The sequence below is a fragment of the Cervus elaphus genome, chromosome 22 (assembly GCF_910594005.1).
Source record: "Cervus elaphus chromosome 22, mCerEla1.1, whole genome shotgun sequence".
Lineage (NCBI taxonomy): Eukaryota > Metazoa > Chordata > Mammalia > Artiodactyla > Cervidae > Cervus > Cervus elaphus.
In genome coordinates this window covers 731,188-756,086 of record NC_057836.1, presented here as the reverse complement: position 1 = coordinate 756,086, position 24,899 = coordinate 731,188, and the positions used below count along the sequence as shown (strand labels likewise).

At 48.3% G+C, this 24,899-nt stretch overlaps 1 protein-coding gene and 1 non-coding gene across 3 annotated transcripts in view; both read left to right on the top strand.

Annotated features, from left to right (window-relative positions):
- MOV10L1 (Mov10 like RISC complex RNA helicase 1) overlaps window positions 1–23,047 on the top strand; it is a 66,294-nt gene extending 43,247 nt beyond the window's left edge. Inside the window, exons 14-26 of one of the 2 annotated variants that reach the window (XM_043882421.1) lie at window positions 7,725–7,783; window positions 8,239–8,336; window positions 16,254–16,362; window positions 16,627–16,799; window positions 17,305–17,451; window positions 17,942–18,063; window positions 18,216–18,315; window positions 18,444–18,608; window positions 19,748–19,921; window positions 20,551–20,700; window positions 21,381–21,488; window positions 21,957–22,094; window positions 22,233–23,047. In XM_043882421.1, the coding sequence (XP_043738356.1) occupies window positions 7,725–7,783; window positions 8,239–8,336; window positions 16,254–16,362; window positions 16,627–16,799; window positions 17,305–17,451; window positions 17,942–18,063; window positions 18,216–18,315; window positions 18,444–18,608; window positions 19,748–19,921; window positions 20,551–20,700; window positions 21,381–21,488; window positions 21,957–22,094; window positions 22,233–22,349 (1,660 nt within the window). In that variant the 3' untranslated portion in view covers window positions 22,350–23,047. Of the gene's footprint in view, window positions 1–7,724; window positions 7,784–8,238; window positions 8,337–16,253; window positions 16,363–16,626; window positions 16,800–17,304; window positions 17,452–17,941; window positions 18,064–18,215; window positions 18,316–18,443; window positions 18,609–19,747; window positions 19,922–20,550; window positions 20,701–21,380; window positions 21,489–21,956; window positions 22,095–22,177 lie in introns of both variants that reach the window. The other variant, XM_043882422.1, reaches the window with a different exon arrangement.
- Window positions 14,645–14,716, top strand: TRNAG-CCC. The gene has a single exon. It is a non-coding gene; the product is annotated as a tRNA-Gly (tRNA).
- Window positions 23,048–24,899: the final 1,852 nt, after the last annotated feature.

The window sequence follows — 24,899 nt, the reverse complement described above, 5'->3', positions numbered from 1 at the left end:
GGAGTTGAAGGAAAACATCTGTTTCTTTGCACTAAGACCTTTGACTGTGTGGATCATAACAAACTGTGAAATATTCCTAAAGAAATGGGAATACCAGACCACCTTACCTGTCTCCTGAGAAACCTCTGTGCAGGTCAAAAAGCAACAGTTAGAATCAGACATGGAACAATGGACTGGTTCCAAATTGGGAAAGGAGTACAACAAGGCTATATATTGTCACCCTGCTTATTTAACTTGTATGAAAAGTATGTCATGTGAAATTCAGGACTGGATGATTCACAAGCTGGAATCAAGATTGCCAGGAGAAATACCAACAACCTTAGATATGCAGATGATACCACTCTAATGGCAGAGAATGAAGAGGAACTAAAGAGCCTCTTGATGAGTGTGAAGGAGGAGAGTGAAAAAAACTGGCTTGAAACTCAACATTCAAAAAACTAAGATTGTAGCATCCTGTCCCATCACTTCATGGCAAGTTCAGTTCAGTCGCTCAGTCATGTCCAACTCTTTGCGATCCCATGGATCACAGCATGCCAGGCCTCCCTGTCCATCACCAACTCCCAGAGCTTGCTCAAACTCATGTCCTTCAAGTCATTGATGTCATCCAACCATCTCATCCTCTGTCGTCCCCTTCTCCTCCTGCCTCCAGTCTTTCCCAATATCAGGGTCTTTTCCAGTGAGTCAGTTCTTCCCATCAGGTAGCCAAAGCATTGGAGCTTAAGCTTCAACATCAGTCCTTCCAATGAATATTCAGGACTGATTTCCTTTGGGATTGACTGGTTTGATCTCTTTGCAGTCCAAGAGACTCTCAAGAGTCTTCTCCAACACCACAGTTCAAAAGCATTAATTCTGCAGTGCTCAGCTTTCTTTATAGTCCAACTCTCACATCCATACATGACTACTGGAAAAACCATAGCTTTGACTAGACAGACTTTTTTCAGCAGAGTAACATCTCTGCTTTTTAATATGCTGTCTAGGTTGGTTATAGTTTTTTTTCCAAGGAGCAAGTGTCTTTTAATTTCATGGCTACAGTCACTATCTGCAGTGACTTTAGAGCCCAAAAAAATAGTCTATCACTGTTTCCATTCTTTCCCATCTATTTGCCATGAAGTGATGCCATGATCTTAGTTTTCTGAATGTTGAGTTTTAAGCCAACTCTCTCACTCTCCTCTTTCACTTTCATCAAGAGGCTCTTCAGTTCCTCTTTGCTTTCTGCCATCAGAGTAGTGTCATCTGTGTATCTGAGGATACTGATATTTCTCCCAGCAATCTTGCTTCCAGCTTAGACTTCCTCCAGCCCAGCATTTCTCATTATGTACTCTGCAGGTAAGTTAAATAAGCAGGGTGACAATATACACCCTTGATGTACTCCTTTCCCAATTTGGAACTAGTCTGTTGTTCCATGTCCAGTTCTAACTGTTACTTCTTGACCTGCATACAGATTTTTCAGGAGGCAGATAAGGTTCAGAAAGAATGAAGAGATGGAGCCAAAGCAAAAACAAAGCCCAGTTTGGATGTGACTGGTGATGGAAGTAAAGTCTGATGCTCTAAAGGACAATATTGCATAGGAACCTGGAATGTTATATCCATGAATCAAGGTAAATTGGAATTGGTCAAACAGGAGATGGCAAGAGTGAACATTGAAAAAAAAAAAAAAGAGTGAACATTGACATTTTAGGAATCAGTGAACTAAAATGGACTGGAATGGGCAAATTTAATTCAGATGACCATTATATCTACTACTGTGGGCAAGAATCCCTTAGAAGAAATGGAGTAGCCATCATAGTCAACAAAAGAGTCCAAAATGCAGTACTTGGGTGTAATCTCAAAAACAACAGAATGATCTGTGTTCATTTCCAAGGCAAACAATTCATGATCACAGTAATCCAAGTCTATGCCCCAACCACTAATGCTGAAGAAGCTGAAGTTGAACAGTTCTTTGAAGACCTACAAGACTTTCTAGGACTAACACCCCCCAAGAAATGTCCTTTTCATCATAGGGGACTGGAATGTAAACATAGGAAGTCAAGAGATACCTGGAGTAACAGGCAAGTTTGGCCTTGGAGTACAAAATGAAGCAGGACAAAGGTTAACGGTTTGGCCAAGAGAATGCACTGGTCATAGCAAACGCCCTTTTCCAGCAACTCAAGAGAAGACTCTACACATGGACACCACCAGATGATGATACTGAAATCAGATTGATTATATTCTTTGCAGCCAAAGATGGAGAAACTCTGTATAGTCAGCAAAAACAAGACCAGGAGCTGACTGTGGCTCAGATCATGAATTCCTTATTGCCAAGTTCAGACTTATATTGAAGAAAGTAGGGAAAACCACTAGGCCATTCAGGTATGACCTAAATCAAATCCCTTACGATTATACACTGGAGGTGAGAAATAGATTCAAGGGATTAGATCTGATAGAGTGAAGAACTATGGACGGAGGTTCATGACGTTGTACAGGAGGCAGTGATCAAGACCATCCCCAAGAAAAAGAAATGCAAAAAGGCAAAGTGGTTGTTTGAGGAGGCTTTACAAATAGCTGTGAAAAGAAGAGAAGCGAAAAGCAAAGGAGAAAAGGAAAGATATACCCATTTGAATGCAGAGTTCCAAAGAATAGCCAGGGGAGATAAGAAAGCTTTCCTCAGAGATCAATGCACAGAAATAGAGGAAAACAATCGAATGGGAAAGACTAGAGATCTCTTCAAGAAAATTAGAGATACCAAGGGAACATTTCATGCAAAGATGGGCACAATAAAGGACAGGAATGGTATGGACCTAATAGAAGCAGAAGATATTAAGAAAAGGTAGCAAGAATACACAGAAGAACTATACAAAAAAGATCTTCATGACTCAGATATCCACGATGGCGTGATCACTCACCTAGAACCAGACATCCTGGAATGTGAAGTCAAGTGGGCCTTAGGAAGAATCACCACAAACAAAGCTAGTGGAGGTGATAGAATTCCAGTTGAGCTATTTCAAATCCTGAAAGATGATGCTGTGAAAGTGCTGCCCTCAATAGGCCAGCAAATTTGGAAAACTCAGCAGTGGCCACAGGACTGGAAAAGGTCAGTTTTCATTCCAGTCCCAAAGAAAGACAGTGCCAAAGAATGTTCAAACTACCGCACAATTGCACTCATCTCACATGCTAGCAAAGTAATGCTCAAAGTTCTCTAAGTGAGGTTTCAACAGTACATGAACCGAGATCTTCCAGATGTTCAAGCTGGATTTAGAAAAGGCAAAGGAACCAGAGATCAAATTGCCAACATCCGTTGGATCATGGAAAAAGCAAGAGAGTTCCAGAAAAGCATCTACTGCTTTATTTACTACGCCAAAGTCTTTGACTGTGTGGATCACAGCAAACTATGGAAAATTCTTAAAGAGATGAGAATACCAGACCACCTTTCCTGTCTCCTAAGAAGTCTGTATGCAGGTCAGGAAGCAACAGTTAGAACTGGACATGGAACCATAGATTGGTTCCAAATTGGGAAAGGGGTACATCAAGGCTGTATATTGTCACCCTGCTTATTTAACTTATATGCAGAGTACATCATGAGAAACACTGGGCTGGATGAAGCACAAGCTGGAATCAAGATTGCTGGGACAAATATCAATAACCTCAGATACACAGATCACACCACCTTTATGGCAGAAAGCGAAGAGGAACTGAAGAGCCTCTTGATGAAAGTGAAAGAGGAGAGTGAAAAAGTTGGCTTAAAACCCAACATTCAGAAAATGATGATCATGGCATCTGGTCCCATCACTTCATGGCAAATAGATGGAGAAACAGTGGAAACAGTGACAGATTTTAGGACAGGGAAGCCTGACATGCTGCAGTCCATGGGTTCGCAAGGAGTCGGACACAACTTAGCGACTGAACAACAGCAACAAAGTAAGTTACTCAAAATCAGATCCTTTCACACTTCAGAAAATCTGTATTTCCTCCTTGTTTTGAAAATGAGAGGATGGATGACACAGCAGTGCAGCAGGTGAGACAGAACCAGGAGGCCAGGCCTCTCAGTGCACAGATGGTCCCGTCTTATGCTCCTTCACAAGTGTTTTTCCTCCTTACAAAAGTAGGTGTGCTGAGATACAATGATGATAAAATGGTTATGCCTGTTTAAAGTGTACAGTTTCATGATTCTGATGTTTGCACACCTCTTGGATCCATCTCCACAGTGAAGACCGCAGTTCCGCAGGTGTTTCCTGGTGCCCCGTCCTGCCTTGTCTGTGCCCCAGCGCCCAATCTCCAGAGGCTTGTTTTCATTTCATAGAATTTACGTTAATTGGAAACATACAGGACCTACTCTTTTTTTGGTGGCATCTTTCACTCAGCTAATTATCTTGAGATTCAGCCTACTTTTGCATGAATTCATTCCTTTTTATGAGTAACATTCCCTTATAAGACCATACCCTAGCTCACTAATCCAGGCACCTGTGGTTGGACACTGGCTTGTTGCTTGTCATGGCTGTCACAGATGAAGCTGCTGTGAGCATCACACCGAGTGTCTGTGTGGCCAGGCATTTCCACTGCTCTTGGGTAAGTGCCTGGCAGAGCCAGAGCTGTGTACAGCGGCTGGTGTACACTGGGCATCCGGAGGCCCTGCCAGGCCCTCCTCCGGTGGCTGCGCAGCCTTTGTGCCCACAGCGTGCGTGAGGTCCCACTTGCCCCACAAGCTTACAGCCGCTGGGTGGTTGGTCATGCTGCTGCTCGTGGCAGTGTGAGGTGTGCAGGGGGGGCTCCTGTGGTCTCGGCCATCTTCGCTCTGATGACCAACACTTGCTGGCCATCACTTGGCCTTGGTGAGAGTGCCTGCTCCCGTCTGTGGTTCACAGCCTCCATCATTTGCTTATTTTTGTTGGTCTGGAGAGTTGTTCACATATTCTCAGTGCAAGTCCTTTATGAGGTGTGTTTTTTGCAAGTGTGTCCTCAGACTGTGGCTTGTGTTCTCACTGTTTCTAGCAGTGCCTTTGGAATAGCAGAAGTTCTTAATTTTGATGACGTTCAGTGTACCAGTTTTGCTTTGATGGATTATGCTTTCGGTGACACGTTTAAGAAGTCTGCCAGATTCAAGGTCATGAGGGTTTTCTCTTACGTTTTCTTCTATAATAGAAATTTTACAGCTTGAAGTTTTATATTTATGGCTATGATCTGTTCCGTTTTTGCAGATGATGCCATGTGTGGATTGACTAGCGGCAGGGGGTATCCAGTTGTCTCAGTACCGTGTGTTGAAAAGACAGACTGTCCTTTGTCCAGTGAGTGACCTTTTCACCTTTTTGAAAGCCAGTTGACCTGTGCCTGTGGATCTGCTCCTAAGCTCTTGGCTCTGCTCCACGGATGCGTGTGTCTGTCTTGCAGCCACACCACAGAGTCTTGTCAGGGTGCCCTCGTGGGAAGTCGTAAAGTTGACGGGACAGCCTCCAGTGAGTCCCTCTTCTTCAGAATGGCGGCTGTCCTAGGTGTTGGCATTCTGTGGGGATTTTAGATTCAGCCTGTCAGTTTCTACAGAGAGCCTGTTGAGATTTTGGTCAGGATGACATGACGGACCCTTTAGGTCCACTTAAGGGACAATAGACATCTTTTTTTAATTGGAGTAGAGTTGACTTACAGTATTGTGTTAGTCTCCAGTGTACAGCAAAGCGATTAAGTTACGTATTTCTTTCAGATTCCCTTCCCGTTCTAGGTTATTGCAATAACCTTTTGGCCTCAAGCACTTCCTCATGCCTGCTCCTTTCTGCCTATGAAAGTCTTCTATTTTGAGCTGCTCCTCATGCTCCTTTCTGTCTGCGGTTTGGACTGCCTGATTCTAATCAGTTTTTGCTCTAATAAACTCTTAAAATTTTTAACATATGTCAGCTTATCTTTTAACTGTTTTGAATAAATTTCATAGGAGTGAATCTTCACCATCAGTTACTTCCCTTTTTAAAAATTTTTTTTTACTTGTCTTTGGCTCTGCTGAGTCTTTGTTGCTGAGCTCAGGCTGTCTCTAGTTGTGGCACGGCAGGCTTCCCATTGCGGTGGCTTCTCTTTTTAGCACAGGTTCTAGGCTCAAGGGCTCAGTAGTTGTGGTGCATGGACTTGGTTGCCCCACGGCATGTGGGCTCTTCCTGGGCCAGGGATCGAACCAGTGTCCGCTGCATTGCAAGGCAGACTCTTATCCACTGAACCACTAGGGAAGCTGAGAGTTACTAGATTGATGCAAACATAATTGCAGTTTCAGACTGTGACTTTTAAATCATCATAACTAGACTCAAACACATTTTTATTAGTCAAAATAGGAACCATTACAATCAACACATTTTTGCCAGCGAGAAATAAGTTTGTTTATTCCTGTAGTGCAAAAATCCATTCTTCAGGATTTGGTGAACTCTTGGAAAGCATTTTCTGCTTCCTGTTGGTTGTGGAAGTGTTTTTCCTGCAAAAAATTACCAAGATGCATGAAGAAGATGTAGTTGGTTGGCAAGAGGTCTGGTGAAAATGGCAGATGAGGCAAAACTTTGCAGCCCAATTCATTCAACTTTTGAAGCACTGGTTGTGTGATGTATGAGGACGTTGTCGTGGAGAAGAACTGGGCCCTTTCTGTTGACCAATACGAGCTGCAGGCATTGCAGTTTTTGGTGCATCTCATCCATTTGCTGAGCATACTTCTCAGATGTAATGGTTTAGCCAGGATTTGGAAAGCTGTAGTGGATCAGACAGGCAGCAGATGACCAGTGACCATGACCTTTTCTGGTGCAAGTTTGGCTTTGGCAATTGCTTTGGAGCTTCTTGGTCCAGCCACTGAGCTGGTCGTTGCCGGTTTTCATGTAAAATCTACCTTTTGTCGCACATCACAATCTGACCGGGAAATGGTTTGTTGTTGTTGGGTCTAGAGTAAGAAAATGACACTTCAGAACGATGATTTTGATTTTTAGTCAGCTCATAAGGCACCCACTTACCAGGTTTTTCACCTTTCCAATTTGCTTCGAGTGCCGAACAAGCATAGAATGGTCAACATTGAGTTCTTTGGCAGCTTCTCGTGTAGTTGTAAGAGGATCAGCTTCAATGATGGTTCTCAGCTGGTCGTTGTCAACTTCTGACAGCCAGCCACTATGCTCCTGTCTTCAAGGCACTCGTCTCCTTTGCAAAACTTGAACCTCGACTGCACTGTACGTTCACTAGCATTCCTAGACCAAGTGAGCTGTTGATGTTGTGAGTTGTCTCTGCTGGTTTATGACCCATTCTGAACTTGAATAAGAAAGTAGCTCAAATGTGCTTTTTGTCAAACATTATTTCCATAATCTAAAATAAATATAAGTAGTTAAGTCAGTAACAAAAAAGACATAAAGCGAGAAATGTTCGTTAAAATAATGTATAATGTAGCTGCATTTATTTAAGAATGTGTTCCAGTATCAAATGGCAAAGTTCAACAGTGGGAAACCAAAATTACTTTTTCACCAACCTAATACTTTCCCACTGATGCAGCATTGTTGCTATTTCTCTGACACTTCACAGGCTCTATTTTCTTTTTTTCTACTTGTTCACTTTGTACATTAAACAGAGATAGTCCCAGAAAGGAAGGCACCTGCTACCCTGACACATTTAAAGTTTTCCTGGTAAACTCCTGGCATCCTGATGACAGCCTCATGGCCGGTGGGGCTTCTGATGCTGCCTAGCCTGGGCTCTGAGCGCCCATCTGCTGAGGCGCCAGGCCCTGACCTATGTTGCTTTCTCCACTGCAGGACCACCAGCAGACGATGCCACTTTGCACTTGAACAGGTCATCCACTTGGGGGTAAAAGGTACTACTTTTGGGGGATGGTAGTGTTATATCTTCCTGGAGTATTTTAGAAGCTTCCTATAGAATTTTGTGTAAATCAGTTTCTTCAGCTGTACATTAGAAGTGAATTGAAAAAAAAAAAAGAAGTGAATTGAAATTCTGATATCCAGTGTTTTTTCTGTTGGGGAGGTTCATTGTTTTCTGACAATTTCAAGTATGTAGAAATAGCACGCTTAAATTATTAACAATAAAATGATTTTACTCTGCTTCCCCATCTTAATATAAGTCGTTTGTAGGCTACAAATGAACAAGAAAGTGGCGTGGTTGCAAAGAACATGCGGTGCTGGCGTTACGCTGCAGCTGAGGAGCAGACCCGGGGCAGGGAGCAGGGGGTGCACAGACATGCGTGTCTTCTCTGTTCACCTTTCTTAAGCTTCTCAGTAATAACTGCCTTCTCGTGTTGTCTTGTTTTAAAAGTGTTGTTTCCAGAAGAAATCATTTTACAGCCTCCCCAGGTGACATGGAATTGGACCCATGCACAAGACACCAAAAATGACGGACAGTCTACCTCCAAGGTACTGATTTGATATGTGTAAATAGATAATAGTTTCCTTTCAGTTTACTGGTGCATCAGAGGAGTATAGTGAGTGTAGTTCACAAATAACCCCACATCGCAATGAAAGTAAAACTAACTATTCACTATGTAAAGTCTGTTTACCCTTACATGTAGGGTAATGACAGCTGCAATATATTGGGGAATAATAGGGGAAAGGAAGATAAGGATATATTGTGTGAGCATGTAGTTTTATTTTTTTGTTTTTATTTATTTACTTTTTAATTTTTTAATTGAAATCTAATTGCTTTACAGAATTTTGTGGTTTTCTGTCATTCATAGACAAGAATCAGCCATAGGCACACCCATGTCCCCTCGCTCCCGGACCTCCCTCCACATCCCACCCTCCCGCCTGTCGCAGGTTCAGTTCCCCGAGTCATACAGAGCCTTCCCACTGCCCATCTGTCTCACATGTTATTGTGAATTTCCACGTTACTGTCTCCATACATCTCCCCTTCTCCCTCCTCTCCTCCCCCCGTGTGCATAGGTTCAGAGCTCTTTCTCTGAAAGAGAAATTAAGAAATCAATCCCATTCACCATTGCAACAAAAAGAATTAAAATCTAGGAATAAACTTACCTAAGGTGAAAAAAGACCTGTATACAGAAAACTATAAGACACTAATGAAGGAAATCAGTTCAGTTCAGTTCAGTTGCTCAGTCGTGTCCGATTCTTTTGACCCCATGAACCACAGCACACCAGGCCTCCCTGTCCATCACCAACTCGCAGAGTTTACTCAAACTCACATCCATCAGCTCAGTGATGCCATCCAACCATCTCATCCTCTGTCGTCCCCTTCTCCTCCTGCCCTCAATCTTTCCCAACATCAGGGTCTTTTCTAATGAGTCAGTTCTCTGCATCAGGTGGCCAAAGGATTGGTGTTTCAGCTTCAACATCAGTCCTTCCAATGGCTATTCAGGACTTATCTCTTTTAGGATGGACTGGTTGGATCTCTTTGCAGTCCAAGGGACTCTCAAGAGTCTTCTCCAACACCACAGTTAAAAAGCATCAATTCTTCAATGCTCAGCTTTATTTATAGTCTAACTCTCACATCCATACATGACTACTGGAAAAACCATAACTTTCATTAGATGGGCCTTTGTTGGTAAAGTAATGTCTCTGCTTTTTAATATGCTGCCTATGTTGGTCATAACTTTTCTTCCAAGGAGTAAGTGTCTTTTAATTTCATGGCTGCAGTCACCATCTGCAGTGATTTTGGAGCCTAAGAGAGTAAAGTCTGTCGCTGTTTCCATAGTTTCCCCATCTATTTGCCATGAAGTGATGGGACTGGATGCCATGATCTTAGTTTTCTGAATGTTGAGTTTTAAGCCAACTTTTTCACTCTCCTCTTTCACTTTCATAAAGAAACTCTTCAGTTCCTCTTTGCTTTCTGCCGTAAGGGTAGTGTCATCTGCATATCTGAGATTGTTGATATTTCTCCCAGCAATCTTGATTCCAGCTTGTGCTTCATCCAGCCCCGTGTTTCTCATGATGTACTCTGCATATAAGTTAAATAAGCAAGGTGACAATATACAGCCTTGACATACTCCTTTTCCTATTTGGAACCAGTCTGTTGTTTCATGTCCAGTTCTAACTATTGCTTCCTGACCTGCATACAGGTTTCTCAAGAGGCAGGTCAGATGGTCTGGTATTCCCATCTCTTTAAGAATTTTCCACAATTTATTGTGATCCACACAGTCAAAGGCTTTGGCATAGTCAATAAAGCAGAAATAGATGTTTTTCTGAAACTCTTTTGCTTTTTCAGTGATCCAGTGGATTTTGGCAATTTGATCTCTGGTTCCACTTCCTTTTCTAAATCCAGCTTGAATTGGATTCAGAAAACTGGATGTTCATGGTTCACGTGTTGTTGAAGCCTGGTTTGGAGAATTTTGAGCATTATTTTACTAGCGTGTGAGATGACTGCAGTTTTGAGGTAGTTTGAGCATTCTTTGGCATTGCCTTTCTTTGGGATTGGAGTGAAAACTGACCTTTTCCAGTCCTGTGGCCACTGCTGAGTTTTCCACATTTGCTGGCATATTGAGGGCAGCACTTTCACAGCGTCATCTTTCAGGATTTGAAAGAGCTCAACTTGAATTCCATCACCTCCACTAGCTTTGTTCGTAGTGATGCTTCCTAAGGCCCACTTGACTTCACATTCTAGGATGTCTGGCTCTAGGTGAGTGATCACACCATTGTGGTTATCTGGGTCATGAAGATCTGTTTTGTATAGTTCATCTGTGTATTGTTGCCACCTCTTCTTAATATCTTCTACTTCTGTTAAGTCCATAACATTTCTGTCCTTTATTGTTCCCATCTTTGCATGAAATGTTCTCTTGGTATCTCTAATTTTCTTGAAGAGATCTCTAATCTTTCCCATTCGATTGTTTTCCTCTATTTTTGTGCATTGATCACTGAAGACAGATTTCTCATCTCTCCTTGCTGTTCTTTGGAACTCTGCATTCAAATGGATATATCTTTCCTTTTCTGCTTTGCTTTTCACTTCTCTTCCTTTCACAGCTATTTGTAAGGCGTCCTCAGACAGCCACTTTGCCTTTTTGCATTTCTTTTTCCTGGGCATGGTCTTCATCCCTGCTCCTGTGCAGCGTCACGCACCTCCGTCCATAGTTCATCAGGCTCTCTGTGTGTCAGATCTAGTCCCTTGAATCTGTTTCTCACTTCCACTGTATTATTGTAAGGGATTTGATTTAGGTCATACCTGAATGGCCTAGTGGTTTTCCCTACTTTCTTCAATATAAGTCTGAGTTTGGCAATAAGGAGTTCATGATCTGAGCTACAGTCAACTCCCGGTCTTGTTTATGCTGACTATATAGAGCTATAACATAACACCATAGGTAAAGGTAAGCTCAAAATGGATTAAAGACCTAAATGTAAGACCAGAGACTATTAAACTCTTCACGAAGAATGTAGACAGAACACTTCATGACATGAATCAAAGCAAGATCTTCTATGACCCATCTCCTAGAGTAATGGAAATATAAACGAAAATAAACAAGTGGTACCTAATTAAACTTAAAAGCTTTTGCACAACAAAGGAAACCACACACAAGGTGAAAAAACAGCCCTCAGAGTGGGAGAAAATAATAGCAAAGGAAACAAGTGACAAAGAATTAATTTCCAAAATACAAAACCAGCTCATGTAACTCAATACCAGAAAAGCAAACATCCGAATCAAAAGTTGGGAAAGGGACCTGAAGAGACAGTTCCCCAAAGAGGACGCACAGGCGGCCAACAAGCACTTGGGAAGATGCCCAGCGTCAGTCATTGTTAGAGAATGCACATCAAACCACAGTGAGATAGCCACCTCACACCGGTCAGCGTGGGCATCATCAGAAAGTCTACAAGCAATTAATGCTGGAGAGAGTGTGGGAGCGGGAACACTCTGGCATTGCTGTTGGGAATGTAAAATGATGGAAGATGGTGTGGAGACTCCTTAAAAACTAGGAATAAAACCACCATATGACCCAGCAATCCCACTCCTAGGCATATATCCTGAGGAAATCAAAACTGAAAGGGACACATGAATCCCAATATTCATTCCAGCACTGTCTGCAATGGCTACAACATGGAAGCAGCTTAGATGTCCGTCGACAGATGAATGGGTAAAGCAGCCGTGGTACATATACACAATGGAATACTACGTGGCCATAAAAAGGAATGCATTTGAGTCTGTTCTAATGAGGTGGATGAAACTAGAGTCTGTTATACAGAGTGAAGTAGTAAGTCAGAAAGAGAAATATAAATATCGTATGCTGACACCTACATATGGAATCTGAAGAGATGACACTGATGAATTTATTTTCAGGGCAGCAGTGGAGAAACAGACATAGAGAACAGACCTGTGGACACGGTGGGAGGAGAGGAGGGAGAAGAGGAGATGTGTGGAGGGAGTAACGTGGAAATTCACAATACCAGATATGAGATGGACGGGCAACGGGGATTCGTGTACGACTCAGGGAACTGAATCGGGGGCTCTGCCACAGGGGGGGGTGGGGTGGGGAGGGAGGGGGGGGGAGGGGACGTGGGTGTGCCTGCGGCTGATTCTTGTTCATGTGTCACAGAAAACCACAAAACTTTTACTTCTTCTCCGATTTGGATTCTTTTTATTTCTTTTTCTTCTCTAATTGTCATAGCTGGGACTTCCAAGACTATGTGAAATAATTGTGGTAAGAGTGGACACCCTTGTCTTGTTCCTTAGCTTAGAGGGAGTGCGTTTAGTTTTTCACCATTGAGAATAATGTTTGCTGTGGACTTTTCATATATGGCCTTTACCATGTTGAGGTAGTTTCCTTCTATGCCCATTTTTTGGAGTGTTTTTATCATAAATGGATGCTGAATTTTGTCAAAGGCTTTTTGTGCATCTATTGAGATGATCATATGGTTTTTATCTTTCAATTTGTTGATACGGTGTATCACATTGATTGATGTGCATATATTGAAGAATCCTTGCATCCCTGGAATAAACCTGACTCGATCATGGTGTATGAGCTTTTTAATGTGTTCTGTTTAAAAATTCTGTTTGCTAGAATTTGTTGAGGACTTTTGCATCTATGTTCATCAGGGATATGGCCTGTACTTTTCTTTTTTTGTGTTGTCTTTACCTGGTTTTAGTATCAGGGTAATTGTGGCCTCATAGAATGAGTTTGGAAGTGTTCCTTCCTCTGTGATTTTTTGGAAGAGTTTCAGAAAAATAGGCATTAGCTCTTCTCTGAATGTTTGATAGAATTCCCCTGTGAAGCCGTTGGCCCTGGCCTTTTGTTTTGGGGGAGATTTTTGATCACTGTTTCGATTTCAGTGTTTGTAATTGGGTTGTTCATAATTTCTGTTTCTTCCTGGTTTAGTCTTGGGAGGTTGATTTTTTCTAAGTACCTGTCCATTTCCTCTAAGTTGTCCATTTTACTAGCATATAGTTGCTCATAATATTCTCTCATGATCCTTTGTATTTCTGTGTTATCTGTTATAACCTCTCCTTTTTCATTTCTAATTTTATTGATTTCGTTTTCCTCCCTTTTTTTCTTGATGAGTCTGGCTAGTGGTTTGTCAATTTTGTTTATCTTCTCAAAGAACCAGCTTTTAGTTTAATTAATCTTTGCTCCGTAGTTTTATTTTTAAGGTACATGGTTTTTGTGTACACTCAGGCACGTTTTTATCATCACACATGCATAGAAGACCTCTGAAAGTGCTGCACACCAAGAACATTATTCTTTTGTGATCTTTGTGCAGGTTACAAGGGTATTTTTTAATGTACAATCATTAGGTCCGTAAATACGTATTATGTGCCAGATATTGTTCTAGGCTCTACGTTTTATTTTCAAGAGTAAAGTAGAAGTGGTTTTATTTATCACTGAATTTCCATTAACAAGAAAAACCCTTCATGCCACAGGTTACAGCTTGTAACTTATAATTCTCTGCTGTTGGAATTTGGTTTTTTGAGCATGCTTTGACTTTATAGTAAATACAGATTTTTAAATTATATCTGACATGTATAAACCTTTTTACTACTTTGTAGCCCCTCTCCAAAAATGGAGAAATGATAGCTTTAGAATGCCTGCACAACCACAGAGAATTCTCTAAAGGTTTGCATTAAAATCATCTGCCATATAACTGGTACCTGAACTCACTTTTGCTCTGAAAAATAGAAAGAGGTCTTCATTGAACAAAGATGCAATGTCATCTGCAAAACTGTGTTTTCACCTCATTTCCTGGCCCATCCCACTGCCCGATTCTCAGGAAGTATTGCTGTTTTAGTGGATCACAGTCCTGATGAGCTGAATCTTAGCACTTTAAATGTAGAGCATTGTCCTATTACAGATTAGCCAGGTTGCAGACAAAGCACCCAGCCAAGGTGGAATTGCAGGGAGTGGTTTTACCTTCCCACCTAAATGATTAAAAATCAGAATACATGAAGCAACAGGTTCAGAGCTTGATCAGTGATTCCTGAGAGAAGAAACAAGGAGCAGCCACTGTGGTCACCCCAGCCCCTGCTACCAGCCTTCAGAGCTCCCAGGTCGGGGAGCCCAGAGCCAGAGCCAGTGTCTGCCTCATGGAGGAGGCAGCGTTTTCACTAAATGGCCAGTGGTGTGTTTTGATCAACTTCAAGTGGAGATGGGTTTGGGAAAGATACTGCTTCTGTGAAAATGCCCCCTTTTCTCCATTAGAGGTACACTCCTTCAGCTCTGATATTCATATTCCAGTAAGTTATTTTGTTCTCACTGTTAAACACAAAAAGAACATAAAAAGCCTTGCACGGGACTTCCCTGGTGGTCCAGTGGTTAAGATTCTGTGCTCCCAATGCAGGGGCCTGGGTTTGATCCCCAGTCAGGGAACTAAGATTCCACATGCTGCAACTAAGAGTTTGCATGCCACAATCCAGCACAGCCAAATAAATTTTTTTTTTTAAAAAAAGACACAAGACAATGAAAAGACAAGTGACAGACTGAAAATATTTGCACATCACTTTATCTGATAAAAGATTTGTATCAAGACTACATATTGAAGAATTTTGCAAATTGAATAGTAAAGAAGATTTTTAATGAACCAATACCTGAGCAGATGTTGTACAGATGAACCACGTACAGGTGACATGACCGCAAGAAGATGCTCGGTGTTAGTCGTTACGGAAACACACGGCCAGTGAGACCCCACCACACGCCTGCTGATGTGGCCTCACTGCGCTCGCTGGTGGGAACACAGACCTGACTGGACACGGGATGAGTGCTTGAGCAGGAGATCGCCCACAGCCTGCAGTGCGGGCGTCTCCCCGCGGGCGGTGGGAGCACGTGCACTGCAGCCTCCCTTGCAGTGGCGCAGCCTCAGAAACAGTCTGTGTCCATCCACGGACAATAGGCCAGCAGTCAGTTTGTTCTCACCGTGAATGTCTTCTCAGCAAGGAAGAGGGTAACATCCGTGTACACACAGCCCAAAGGAGTCTCCAGACCTCCAGTTGTGCTGTGTGGAGATGTCAGAAAGCCTGCGTCTGTGCGCTTCTGTGACTAGAACCTTCTGGAAGATGCACGTCAGGCTGCAACAGCAGGAGGGTGTACGGGGGTGCTTGGGGACTGAGAGGCAGACTTGCTTTCTTGCGGTGATGGGTTTACGGGTGTGCATGTGTCCAGACCCGCCCAGTTACTCGCTTTGGCAGTCCACTCCTTACTGTGTGTCTGTTCTCTGTCAAACAGACGATGCTGGGAGGGCGGATTGCTGTGATCTCTTGGACTGAAATTTGATAAAAGAAAAAAACTTTTCAGTGTGAAAACCTGTATAGAAATTTTACTTTGGGAATTTACGCTGTAAAAGTAATCAGGTGATTACACAAGCATGTGTGTGCAGAGGTGTTTATTACCACGTTGTTTATAATGAGAAATTTGAAAAATAGTTCCATTGGTCCATGTCAGATTCAGTTTATGTTTAAACACATGCAAAACCAGTTCCTCAGCAGGATCCTGACCAGTAGACAAGGAAGCAGCCCCAGGGCCGCCTCGTACCCAAGAGGCAGGTGAGGGTCTGCCCGGGGCCGAGTCCTCGCCGAGCTCACGGGGCCCCTTCACACACGGAGAGGAGGACCTGGGGCCCCAGGAGCAAGGGCTGAGCTTGCAGTCAGCCCCAGTGGGTTCTCCTCGCAGATGAGCAGGCTCCAAGGGAAGAGCAGACATCCTGGACTCAAGGAGAATATAGTCCTTTTTAGCAGTTTTTATTAGATATTCTGCATTCGCGTTACATCTGAAAGGGATGACCTGTGATCTGTGCAGAGAGCTGTTAAGTCAATAAGACAAGCATTTGATGATTATTTACATTCACACTTTAAGCCTGCGTGAACACAAAGCTTTCTTTTTAAGCAATTTTTTTGGCGTGATTTTTTTCTAGAATAGGAAAGCCGTGAAGGACCAAACTAAGCAAGCCCCAGAGGAGCACCAGGCAGGTGCCCAGGACACACCAGGGCCGCGGGCCTTCGCCACAGAGATCAGCAGGCTGGGTGAGTCTGGGACCAGGCTGGCTCCTGCAGGCCTGGAGGGGAGACGTCTGGGGCTGCCGGGGAACACATGCTCTGGCCTTGGTGGTGGCTGTTGTTGTCCACCTGTCACCGCAACATCTGACACCTTGGTGACACTGTCCAAGTGAAATGGGGAGGGGCGAGTGGCCTGGGCTTTTGTAGTCAGCCAGCTGTCCTGGTGAGTGATGCTGAGCGGGTCTTGAAGGGCCCTGCCTGTGACCCACTGACCATCTCTCCCTGACGCAGTCAGTGGATCCCCGAAGGCGAGAGAAAAGGAGTTTTTCAACCCCATGCTCAACGAGAACCAGAAGCTGGCAGTGAGGAGGATCCTGAGCGGAGACTGCCGCCCAATCCCCTACGTGCTCTTCGGGCCTCCGGGGACGGGGAAGACGGTGACCATCATAGAGGCCATCCTGCAGGTAACGGCCGGGCAGTGTCGCGGGAGGTGTAGCCTTGTGCTCCTGCCATCAGAACGTGTTGGTGCAGACCTTGGGATCAGAGCATGGGAAACAGCTTAGAAAATCTCATTTGCTTTGCATGTAGCAGTTTGCTATGTGGCTTTAGGCTTCTGAGAGCTGGTGTCCTCAGTTTACAAAGGAGTTGCTTCATTTCAGAACAGTCAACTGCAGATGTTTCTGGTGCCTCAATCTAGATTGAAACTGAGTTTGTGGAAAGAGAGGGTGTGCTCAGTGTCCTGCATCGCTGGGGACCCGGCTTGACCCACAGGCACCCAGACCTGGTGCACGGTTTCCCAGGGTCCTGGCTGGGCAGTTTAGGGGCTGGGAGACACGATGGCAAGGTCAGGGCTCTGGCCACGAGGGGTGACGTGGGCCAGGCGGCAGGTCTGCATCCAGAGCCCTCGTGGCGGGGCTTGGTGCTGGCTGCTGACCATTCCCTCTTTGCCTTCCATGTGTCCTGGGGAAGGTCTTCCATGCTCTGCCAGACAGCCGGATCCTGGTGTGTGCACCCTCCAACAGCGCGGCCGACCTTGTGTGCCTGCGGCTGCACGAAAGCCGGGCGCTGCGTCCAGGCACCATGGTCCGCGTGAACGCCACCTGCAGGTTTGAGGAGGTGAGCACCCTCCCCAGCCTCGTGCACACCGCCGCAGGCCCCGGGAGGGCCATTTCCGTGCTGGTGTCCAGTGGCGGCCGGGCAGTCCCAGCTCTGTGAGGCGATGACACTCCTGCTTGCCTCCCCCAGATGTGTACTTGCTTTTCGGTTCTGTTCTGTTGGTTTGCTATAAAGGTTTCCAGTTTGGTTAGCAAAAAAGATTAGAAAGCATGTACAGTTGTTTTGGGGAAGGATCTGCAGGATTCTCTTGTTATATTCATGGTTCTAGCATCTGTAAGACGTGGATTATGTTGATGAGAAAACGTAAGACGTTTTGATTTAAGAAAACAATCTAAAAAAAAAAAAAAGGAAAACAATCTTACATCATTACGTAGTCCAGATAAAAAGGGGCAGCAGAACAGGCTTATTGTTGAGAATTCCATTCAGCTTTGTGATTACGTCCAGTTTAAAGAATCACTCAGTAACCCTAAGGGTGGCCTCTTCCCCGCAGACTATCACAGAGGCCCTCAGGCCGTACTGCAGAGACGGGGAAGACGTCTGGAAGGCCTCTCGCTTCAGGGTGGTCATCACCACGTGCAGCAGTGCGGGGCTCTTCTACCAGATAGGCTTGAGGTGGGGGCTCGAGGCTTGGGGCTTCCTGGGTGGAGGCAGGGCAGCATGGGGTGTGGGGAAGGGTTGGAGTTGCCTGGGCTCCCAGGCCGTGAGGCGAGGCCTTGTGGGCAGGACACTCAAGCAGGAGTGACCCTGGCACGTGTCTGCTGCAGAGTCGGGCACTTCACGCACGTGTTTGTGGATGAAGCGGGCCAGGCGAGCGAGCCCGAGTGCCTCATCCCTCTGGGGCTGGTGTCGGATGTCAGCGGCCAGGTGAGGCCCCTGCGCCGCGGCCACCCGGCCTTCGTCCCTGCCCCTCCACACACCAGGGGCCCAGGCAGCTGTGTCTGCCTTCTTCACCTGTGAGACACACGCTGAGAGTTGCCCCATTTGTGCTGTAGATCGTCCTGGCTGGAGACCCCATGCAGCTGGGACCAGTCATCAAGTCCAGACTTGCCATGGCCTACGGGCTGAACGTCTCCATGCTGGAGAGACTAATGTCCCGACCAGTGTACCTGCGTGATGAGGACGCTTTTGGGGCCTGTGGCGCCTACAACCCCTTGTTGGTGAGCTCAGACCCACATGCTCTTCAGTCAGACTGGATCAGAGGGGCCACTGGGGAGGTCACCTCTCTGTGTCCCAGAGTCACAGCTGGGGGCAGAGGCCACCACCTAGGGTGCACCTGAGGTGCCTTCAAACCCACTGTCCTGGGAACTCAGGAACTGCCGCCTGTGCCCCTTGAGGGGCTTCCTGAGGGGTCAGCCCTTCCAGCAGGTCCAGCCCATCAGTAGAACCACTGCAGACCGTGACGCTATGGAAGTGGGAAGGAGCTTTGTAAGTTTACCTGGAGGAGAAGGCAGGTGTCTGCGGTCTCCTGAGGTACCAGGTGGAGTGCAGGCTCCTGGCTCTTGGCGGCTCTCTAACGGCGCTGAGGCACAGACCTTGGCGTCTGCGTTTCTGGAGCCCCAGCTCCTGGAGCTCAGAGCGTTGTGCCTGTGGCTGCCCCGTGCTCGGGCAGGAGGAGGTTCCCCTCTGGACTTGGAACAGAAGGGCAGGTGCAGGGATCGTGGGCGGTGGTCCCGGCAAGGCCTGGGGCCTGTTCCACATTCCAGGCCCTTTCTGCCAGAGGGCAGGGCGGGCAGGTGGGCACAGGGTGGCGAGATGGCGGGCAGGGGTCCAGGCCGGTGCAGCGGGCCCAGCCTGGCCGAGGGAGAAGTCGTGCTGCTGAGTTTTGGGGTTTTGACAAGAGTCTCGGAGGCTGGACTTGTCGTGATGACTGAGTAGAAGGGTGTCAGCCGGAGGGTCCCGGGCCTCTGGCCTTCCCACCCCAGGAGCAGGAAAGACGGGAATGAACTTCCTGGACAGTTGAAGCAGGAAACAAAGCTGTCCTTGCTTCATGTCCTGGTGCTCCACCCCCACTGGCTCTCAACAAGGTCCTGGCCAGCCTCAGAGACCCAGCACCCACCACAGCAGATCCAAGACCAGGCGCCCCAGGCAGCTCTAATGGCCGGGCTCCCATGGCCTGGATCAGGGTGCAGCTTGGAGGCGGCCGCAGCCCCCACAGGGGCCCTGTCTCGCAGCAGAGGTCCCCCAAGCGCTTCTGAGGCAGGAGGAGCTGGGCACAGGTGCAGGGCCCTCCTCCACAGTGGCAGCGTGCAGGGCGCCCACGGGCTCTGGCCTAGGCCCTGCCCCACCTCCCCCATAGGTGACGAAGCTTGTGAAGAACTACAGGTCCCACTCGGCTCTGCTGGCCCTGCCGTCCAGACTGTTCTACCACCGAGAGCTGGAGGTGTGCGCCGACCCCGCCGTGGTGACCTCCCTGCTGGGCTGGGAAAAGCTGCCCAGGAAGGGCTTCCCCCTCGTCTTCCACGGAGTGCGGGTGAGCTTTGGGCCAGCTTAGCAGGAGGGTGTACACGTGTCTGTGCGTGGCTCTTGTTGAACCCAGTCGTCCCCCGGCGTTTCCCGAGAGCCTGCGGTGGGCTAGCTCCCTCCTGCTGCTGGTGGTGGCGGCGGTGTTGAGTCAGTAAGTTGTGTCTGACTCTTTGTGACCCCATGGACTGCAGCACTTCCGGTGAGTGGGGAATAAAACCAGTGAGGGGGGCGTTAAAGGGGGCATCCTGAAGGAAGGAGTAAGGGTCACAAAAAGCTTATTCATGACAAAACCCATGTAGGAGGAATTTGCCAACATGCGTAAGGTTGTGTAGAAGGAAACGGAGACTGAAGCCCACTGGGTACCCGGCCTCGGAGCTGCGAACGTGGGGCTCCTTGGCGTGGAAAGTACAGACCTGAAAGGCTGCCTTACTTTTTAATAAGTGCTCTTTGTTACTAAGATTTACTTATGTAGGCTGTGCTGGGTCTTCGTTGCTGTGAATGAGCTTTCTCTAGTTGCGGCAATGGAGGCTGCTCTCTGCGTGTGGTGCACAGGCTTCTGACCGTTAGGACTTCTCTTGCCAAGAAAGTGACATTTTCTGATGGACCAGCTATCCTCTTATCTTCCTGGTGACTCAGGGCAACGAAGCTCGAGAGGGACGCAGCCCGTCGTGGTTCAATCCTGCCGAGGCCGTGCGGGTCATGCGCTACTGCTGCCTGCTGGCCAGGAGCGTCTCCAGCCAGGTGTCCGCTGACGACATTGGCGTCATCACACCCTACCGGAAGCAGGTGTGGGCCGCTCCAGATCCTCCGCGCAGTCGTGTCCGTGGGGTCCTGGTCTCTCTGCCACTCGCCCCTCTGTCTGCACAGCTGCTGCTCCTGTGCCCCAGATGGGGTGGGCACACGCCTCGAGAAGGCCTGTCCTCTGGGTGTGGAGAGAGTGGCCCCTAGTCCCCGTCCTCCAGCCTCCTCTCCTGGAGAGCTGAGCTTCTGTCCATGTTCTGTTCCTTTCGCAATTCAGAGTTGCTTCTCCTTCGCCAGCACCGCCTGGAGATCTCGACACCCCTCTCCCCCAGCGCCCCCGCCCAGTCCTGCCCCACCTGCAGGAGTGTCTCCCCGGCCCTCTTCCTCCTGGCTTCCCTGTGGTGCCCGCTCAGGCCCCTGGGGGTGGGACCCCCTGAGGGGCTCTCCCCCCACCCTGGGAGGCACTCTGCACCCTGGAGCCGCCCCCACTGTTGGGGGTGCCCTCGTGTCTCACGTGAAACCCCACTCCTGGCAGTACCCACTGGCGCACCATCTGAGATCAGGGCATGTTCTGTGAGCAACTTAGACATTGTGAAACTTAAAAGATTGTGATTAGGAGTTGAAAGGCCCTGATGCTCACTGGTTACCGTTTGGCTTTTGCTGTTAATATGTAAAGAAATGGTCAGATTTGTGAAATTTTATCTTTGATCTTATCTCTTTCAAAGGTAGAGAAAATCAAGATTCTTTTGCGAAATGTTGATCTGATGGATATAAAGGTTGGATCCGTGGAGGAGTTTCAAGGGCAGGAATACCTGGTCATCATCATCTCCACTGTAGGTGCCCTGTCCCAGACTTGCACAGGCCCTCCCCTCGAGCACTTACCTGCAGGGTGTTCTTTAAGAAAACAAAACAACTATAGAATCCCAGGAAGAAGTGCTTAAATTTGGAGAAGGGACCCAGGAATGGAGAGGAGGGGAAGGCGGGATCGGAAAGCAGCTGCGGGCCCGGAGGGCAGCTGGGCTCCAAGGAGTCTGTTCTTCTTTTAAAAATTCCCATAGTGACCAGTGCACCGCTAACTGCAGGCAGATTAGGGAGTTCAGGCAGGAGAAGCAGCAGCGTTTCTTGAAACCCACACGTGAGGTCACCCCTGGGGAGAACATAGCGCGGTGAAGCGTATTCCCCTCCCATGGCAAAATGAAGACACACTGACGTGTAACATTTTTAAATGCTTTTATATATCGAATTTCTTTCCACACCAAAAATTTTTAGATACTGTTTTTATTCATCTCTGTGTTTTTTAGGTACGGTCAAATGAAGATAGATTTGAAGATGATAGATATTTTTTGGGATTCTTGTCCAACTCAAAAAGATTTAACGTCGCAATCACCAGACCCAAAGCCTTGCTGATCGTAGTGGGAAACCCTCACGTCCTTGTCAGAGTGAGTCACGGCCGGGGGCGCGGGGTGCGGGCCCTGGGGGCAGGGCGGCTGTGAGAGCCAGCCGCTCCCTGCTGTGTCCGCAGGACCCGTGCTTCGGGGCTCTGCTGGAATACAGCATCGCCCACGGCGTCTACACAGGCTGCGACCTGCCGCCCGAGCTGCAGCCGCCGCGGGAGTGAGCTGCGCCTCCTGGCAGACGGACTCCGGCCTGGCCCCTGGGCTGCAGCAGCCACCCTCCATCTGGTCCTGGGGTGACATTTCCAGTCTGCGTCCCTTGCCCTAGCACAGCTTCATGAGAAACTTCAGTGCCCCTCGTAAAGCCTCCTTGGGAAGCAGGGCGGCCGCCAGCCCCGCCGCAGTGGTCCCGTGGGCACCTGAGCCCCCACGGGGAGCCCCACCCACTGGCCCCTGCCTCTCCACGTCTGCAGCCATGGCTGGGTGTGTGGCCTCCCCTCCCCGCCCAGCAGAGCCCTGTTGAGAAAGGGCGGCCAGAGGCCAGCTCCACCCCCGAGGGGCGCTGTCTGGACGCAGCCTGCCTGGACTCCAGCCTTGGCTGCGGGCATGGGGCCCCTGGTCTGACACCTGCTCCCCCTGTGGGCAGCTCCACACCTGCCTGCCCCTGCCCCGGGGCAGTCCTGCAGCTGTCACCAAAATAAACGCTCAGTGGGATACCTGCGAGGCATCCGCCTCAGATGTGTAGGTGTTGGGGGATGGCCAGGCTTTCACGGGTCCTCCAGGCCCTTGAGCCACTTCCCCGTCATGTGCCGGCTGTGGGAAACCCGGCGGCTCTGCCCGAAGGCAGGCCAGTCGGGCAGGGGGCTCAAGCATCCTGCCCACCCACTTCCTGGAGCAGCCAGGCAGGGCCACGGAGACCTTCCCGTGAATTCTGCAAGGGTGGAGTGTGGAGCATGTGGCAGGACGGACGAGGCAGGGACTGTCCACACCAAGCCCCCGCGGCCGTCCCAGGACCCTCGTGCACATACCCTGTGACGGCTGCCGCCCCCCCGTCCCAGCAGCCCTGCCCCTTGTTGACAGCTGTGAGCACAGGAAGTGCCCTCATCCCAGCTCACAGGTGGGGAAGTTGAGGTCCTGGGGGTCCAGCCCGGCACCCGCTGGGGCCCCAGTGGTGGCTCAGTGGGTAAGAATCCACCTGCCAATGCAGGAGACGTGGGTTTGATCCCCGACCTGGGAAGACGGCACGTGCTGAGAAGCAGCTGAGGCCTGCGCACAGCTGACAAGCCCAGGCTCCTGAGCCCACGAGCCCCAGAGCCCGCGCTCCCACGAGGAGCCGCTACAGCGAGAAGCCCTCGCTCACCACAGCTGGAGAGACGTCCATGCACAGCACTGAAGGCCCAGGCAACCAAAAGCTAATGTGAAAGGCTGCCCATCCCCAGCGTGTTGTAAATGGTGCCTTTTCATGGCAGCCTTTCCAGTGTCTCCAGCAGAATCAAAAAGCCGCTGACTTGCCGCTCACCTTTGTCCACTTGACGAGGACCCTGCCAGCTGCCCCTCCACAGCTGGCCGCAGCGTGGCATTCCTCCCTCTGCAGAACCGCACCCCAGAGCAGGGGGCGCTCAGCTGACGTCGAGGCTATCACAGGGTCTGTTCCTCCCGGGCGCACTGTGGGCTGGGGCCAAGCGCTCTGCCAACAGAGTGCGGCAGCTCACAGCTCCACTTCCTCCGGAGGTGCCTGTGCCCCCAGCCCTGGCGGTGGCCGCCTCTTGCCAGAGTGAGGGGTGCTGACCAGGGCAGCGCTCCCAGCCCACCTACCACCCAGGTTCCGGGTGAAGCGGCCCTCTGCTGTGTTGTGTGTTGAGACCGGCGAGGTTACTGCAGCGTGACTGGGCCTGGCCTGTCCTGCCCAGCATCCAGTGCTGCTCCAGACAAATGCAGTCAGTCCCTGCGTATGGACAAGCTCCATTCTGAGAGCTGTTCATAAGTCCAACGATGTTTGCCTAGGTATCCAGCTAACACAATTGACTACGTAGTACTGTATTGTAATAGGTTTATAATACTTTTCATATAAATAGTATATAAAAAACAGTATGACAGCCAGCATGCAGGGACTGGTGTCGCGTGAACAGGCAAGAAGAGTTTCCGATGAGGAGGAAGAAGAGGGGAGAGAGGCTGAGCGGAAGGAGGCAGCCACCAGAGACAAGGCGCGGCCTCACTCACGTCTGATGTCGCTGGCTCAGGCCTGGTTCCATGCTGGATCCGGTTCTGTCGTCTTGAAAAAATGATCCCGTGATGTCTGGGTTGTAGCTCTTTTTCTGTCGTCATAGATGACACAGTAGCCCTGGATTGCATTCTGAACGGCTGCTACAGACGAGAACAGTGACTCCTCCAGCAGAGAACATGCTCTGCCGTTTCCTGTAGGCTGGCTCTCTCCGGCCTTCAGTTCCTCCTCCTCCTGTCTCTCCCCGTCCTCTCTCTCCCCTCATCCCCTCGGGTCTTCATTAGCGAGGCCCCCATGTTGCACAGCAAGGAGTTGAGGGAAGTCATCCTCCTGCAGATCCACTCCGGCGTCTCTCTCAGGGTCCCTGAGTTGCTGAAGATCTCTTTGGACTCCTCATCCACCTTCTCAAATCCTCAAGAATCGTGAATTATGGGCAAAGGTTCTTCCAAACCCCATTCATGGTAATGGCTGTAACCTCACGCCGAGCAGAGTCGGTGTTTTTATGGCCCTGTAGATGGTGTCCTTCCCAAACTGTCACAGCTTGTTCCTGATTGGTCAGTGCCTTTACTTCCTGATGAAAAGTGTGACGTGAGTAATACTTCTTGAAAGTCAATAAAACTCTACTTGGT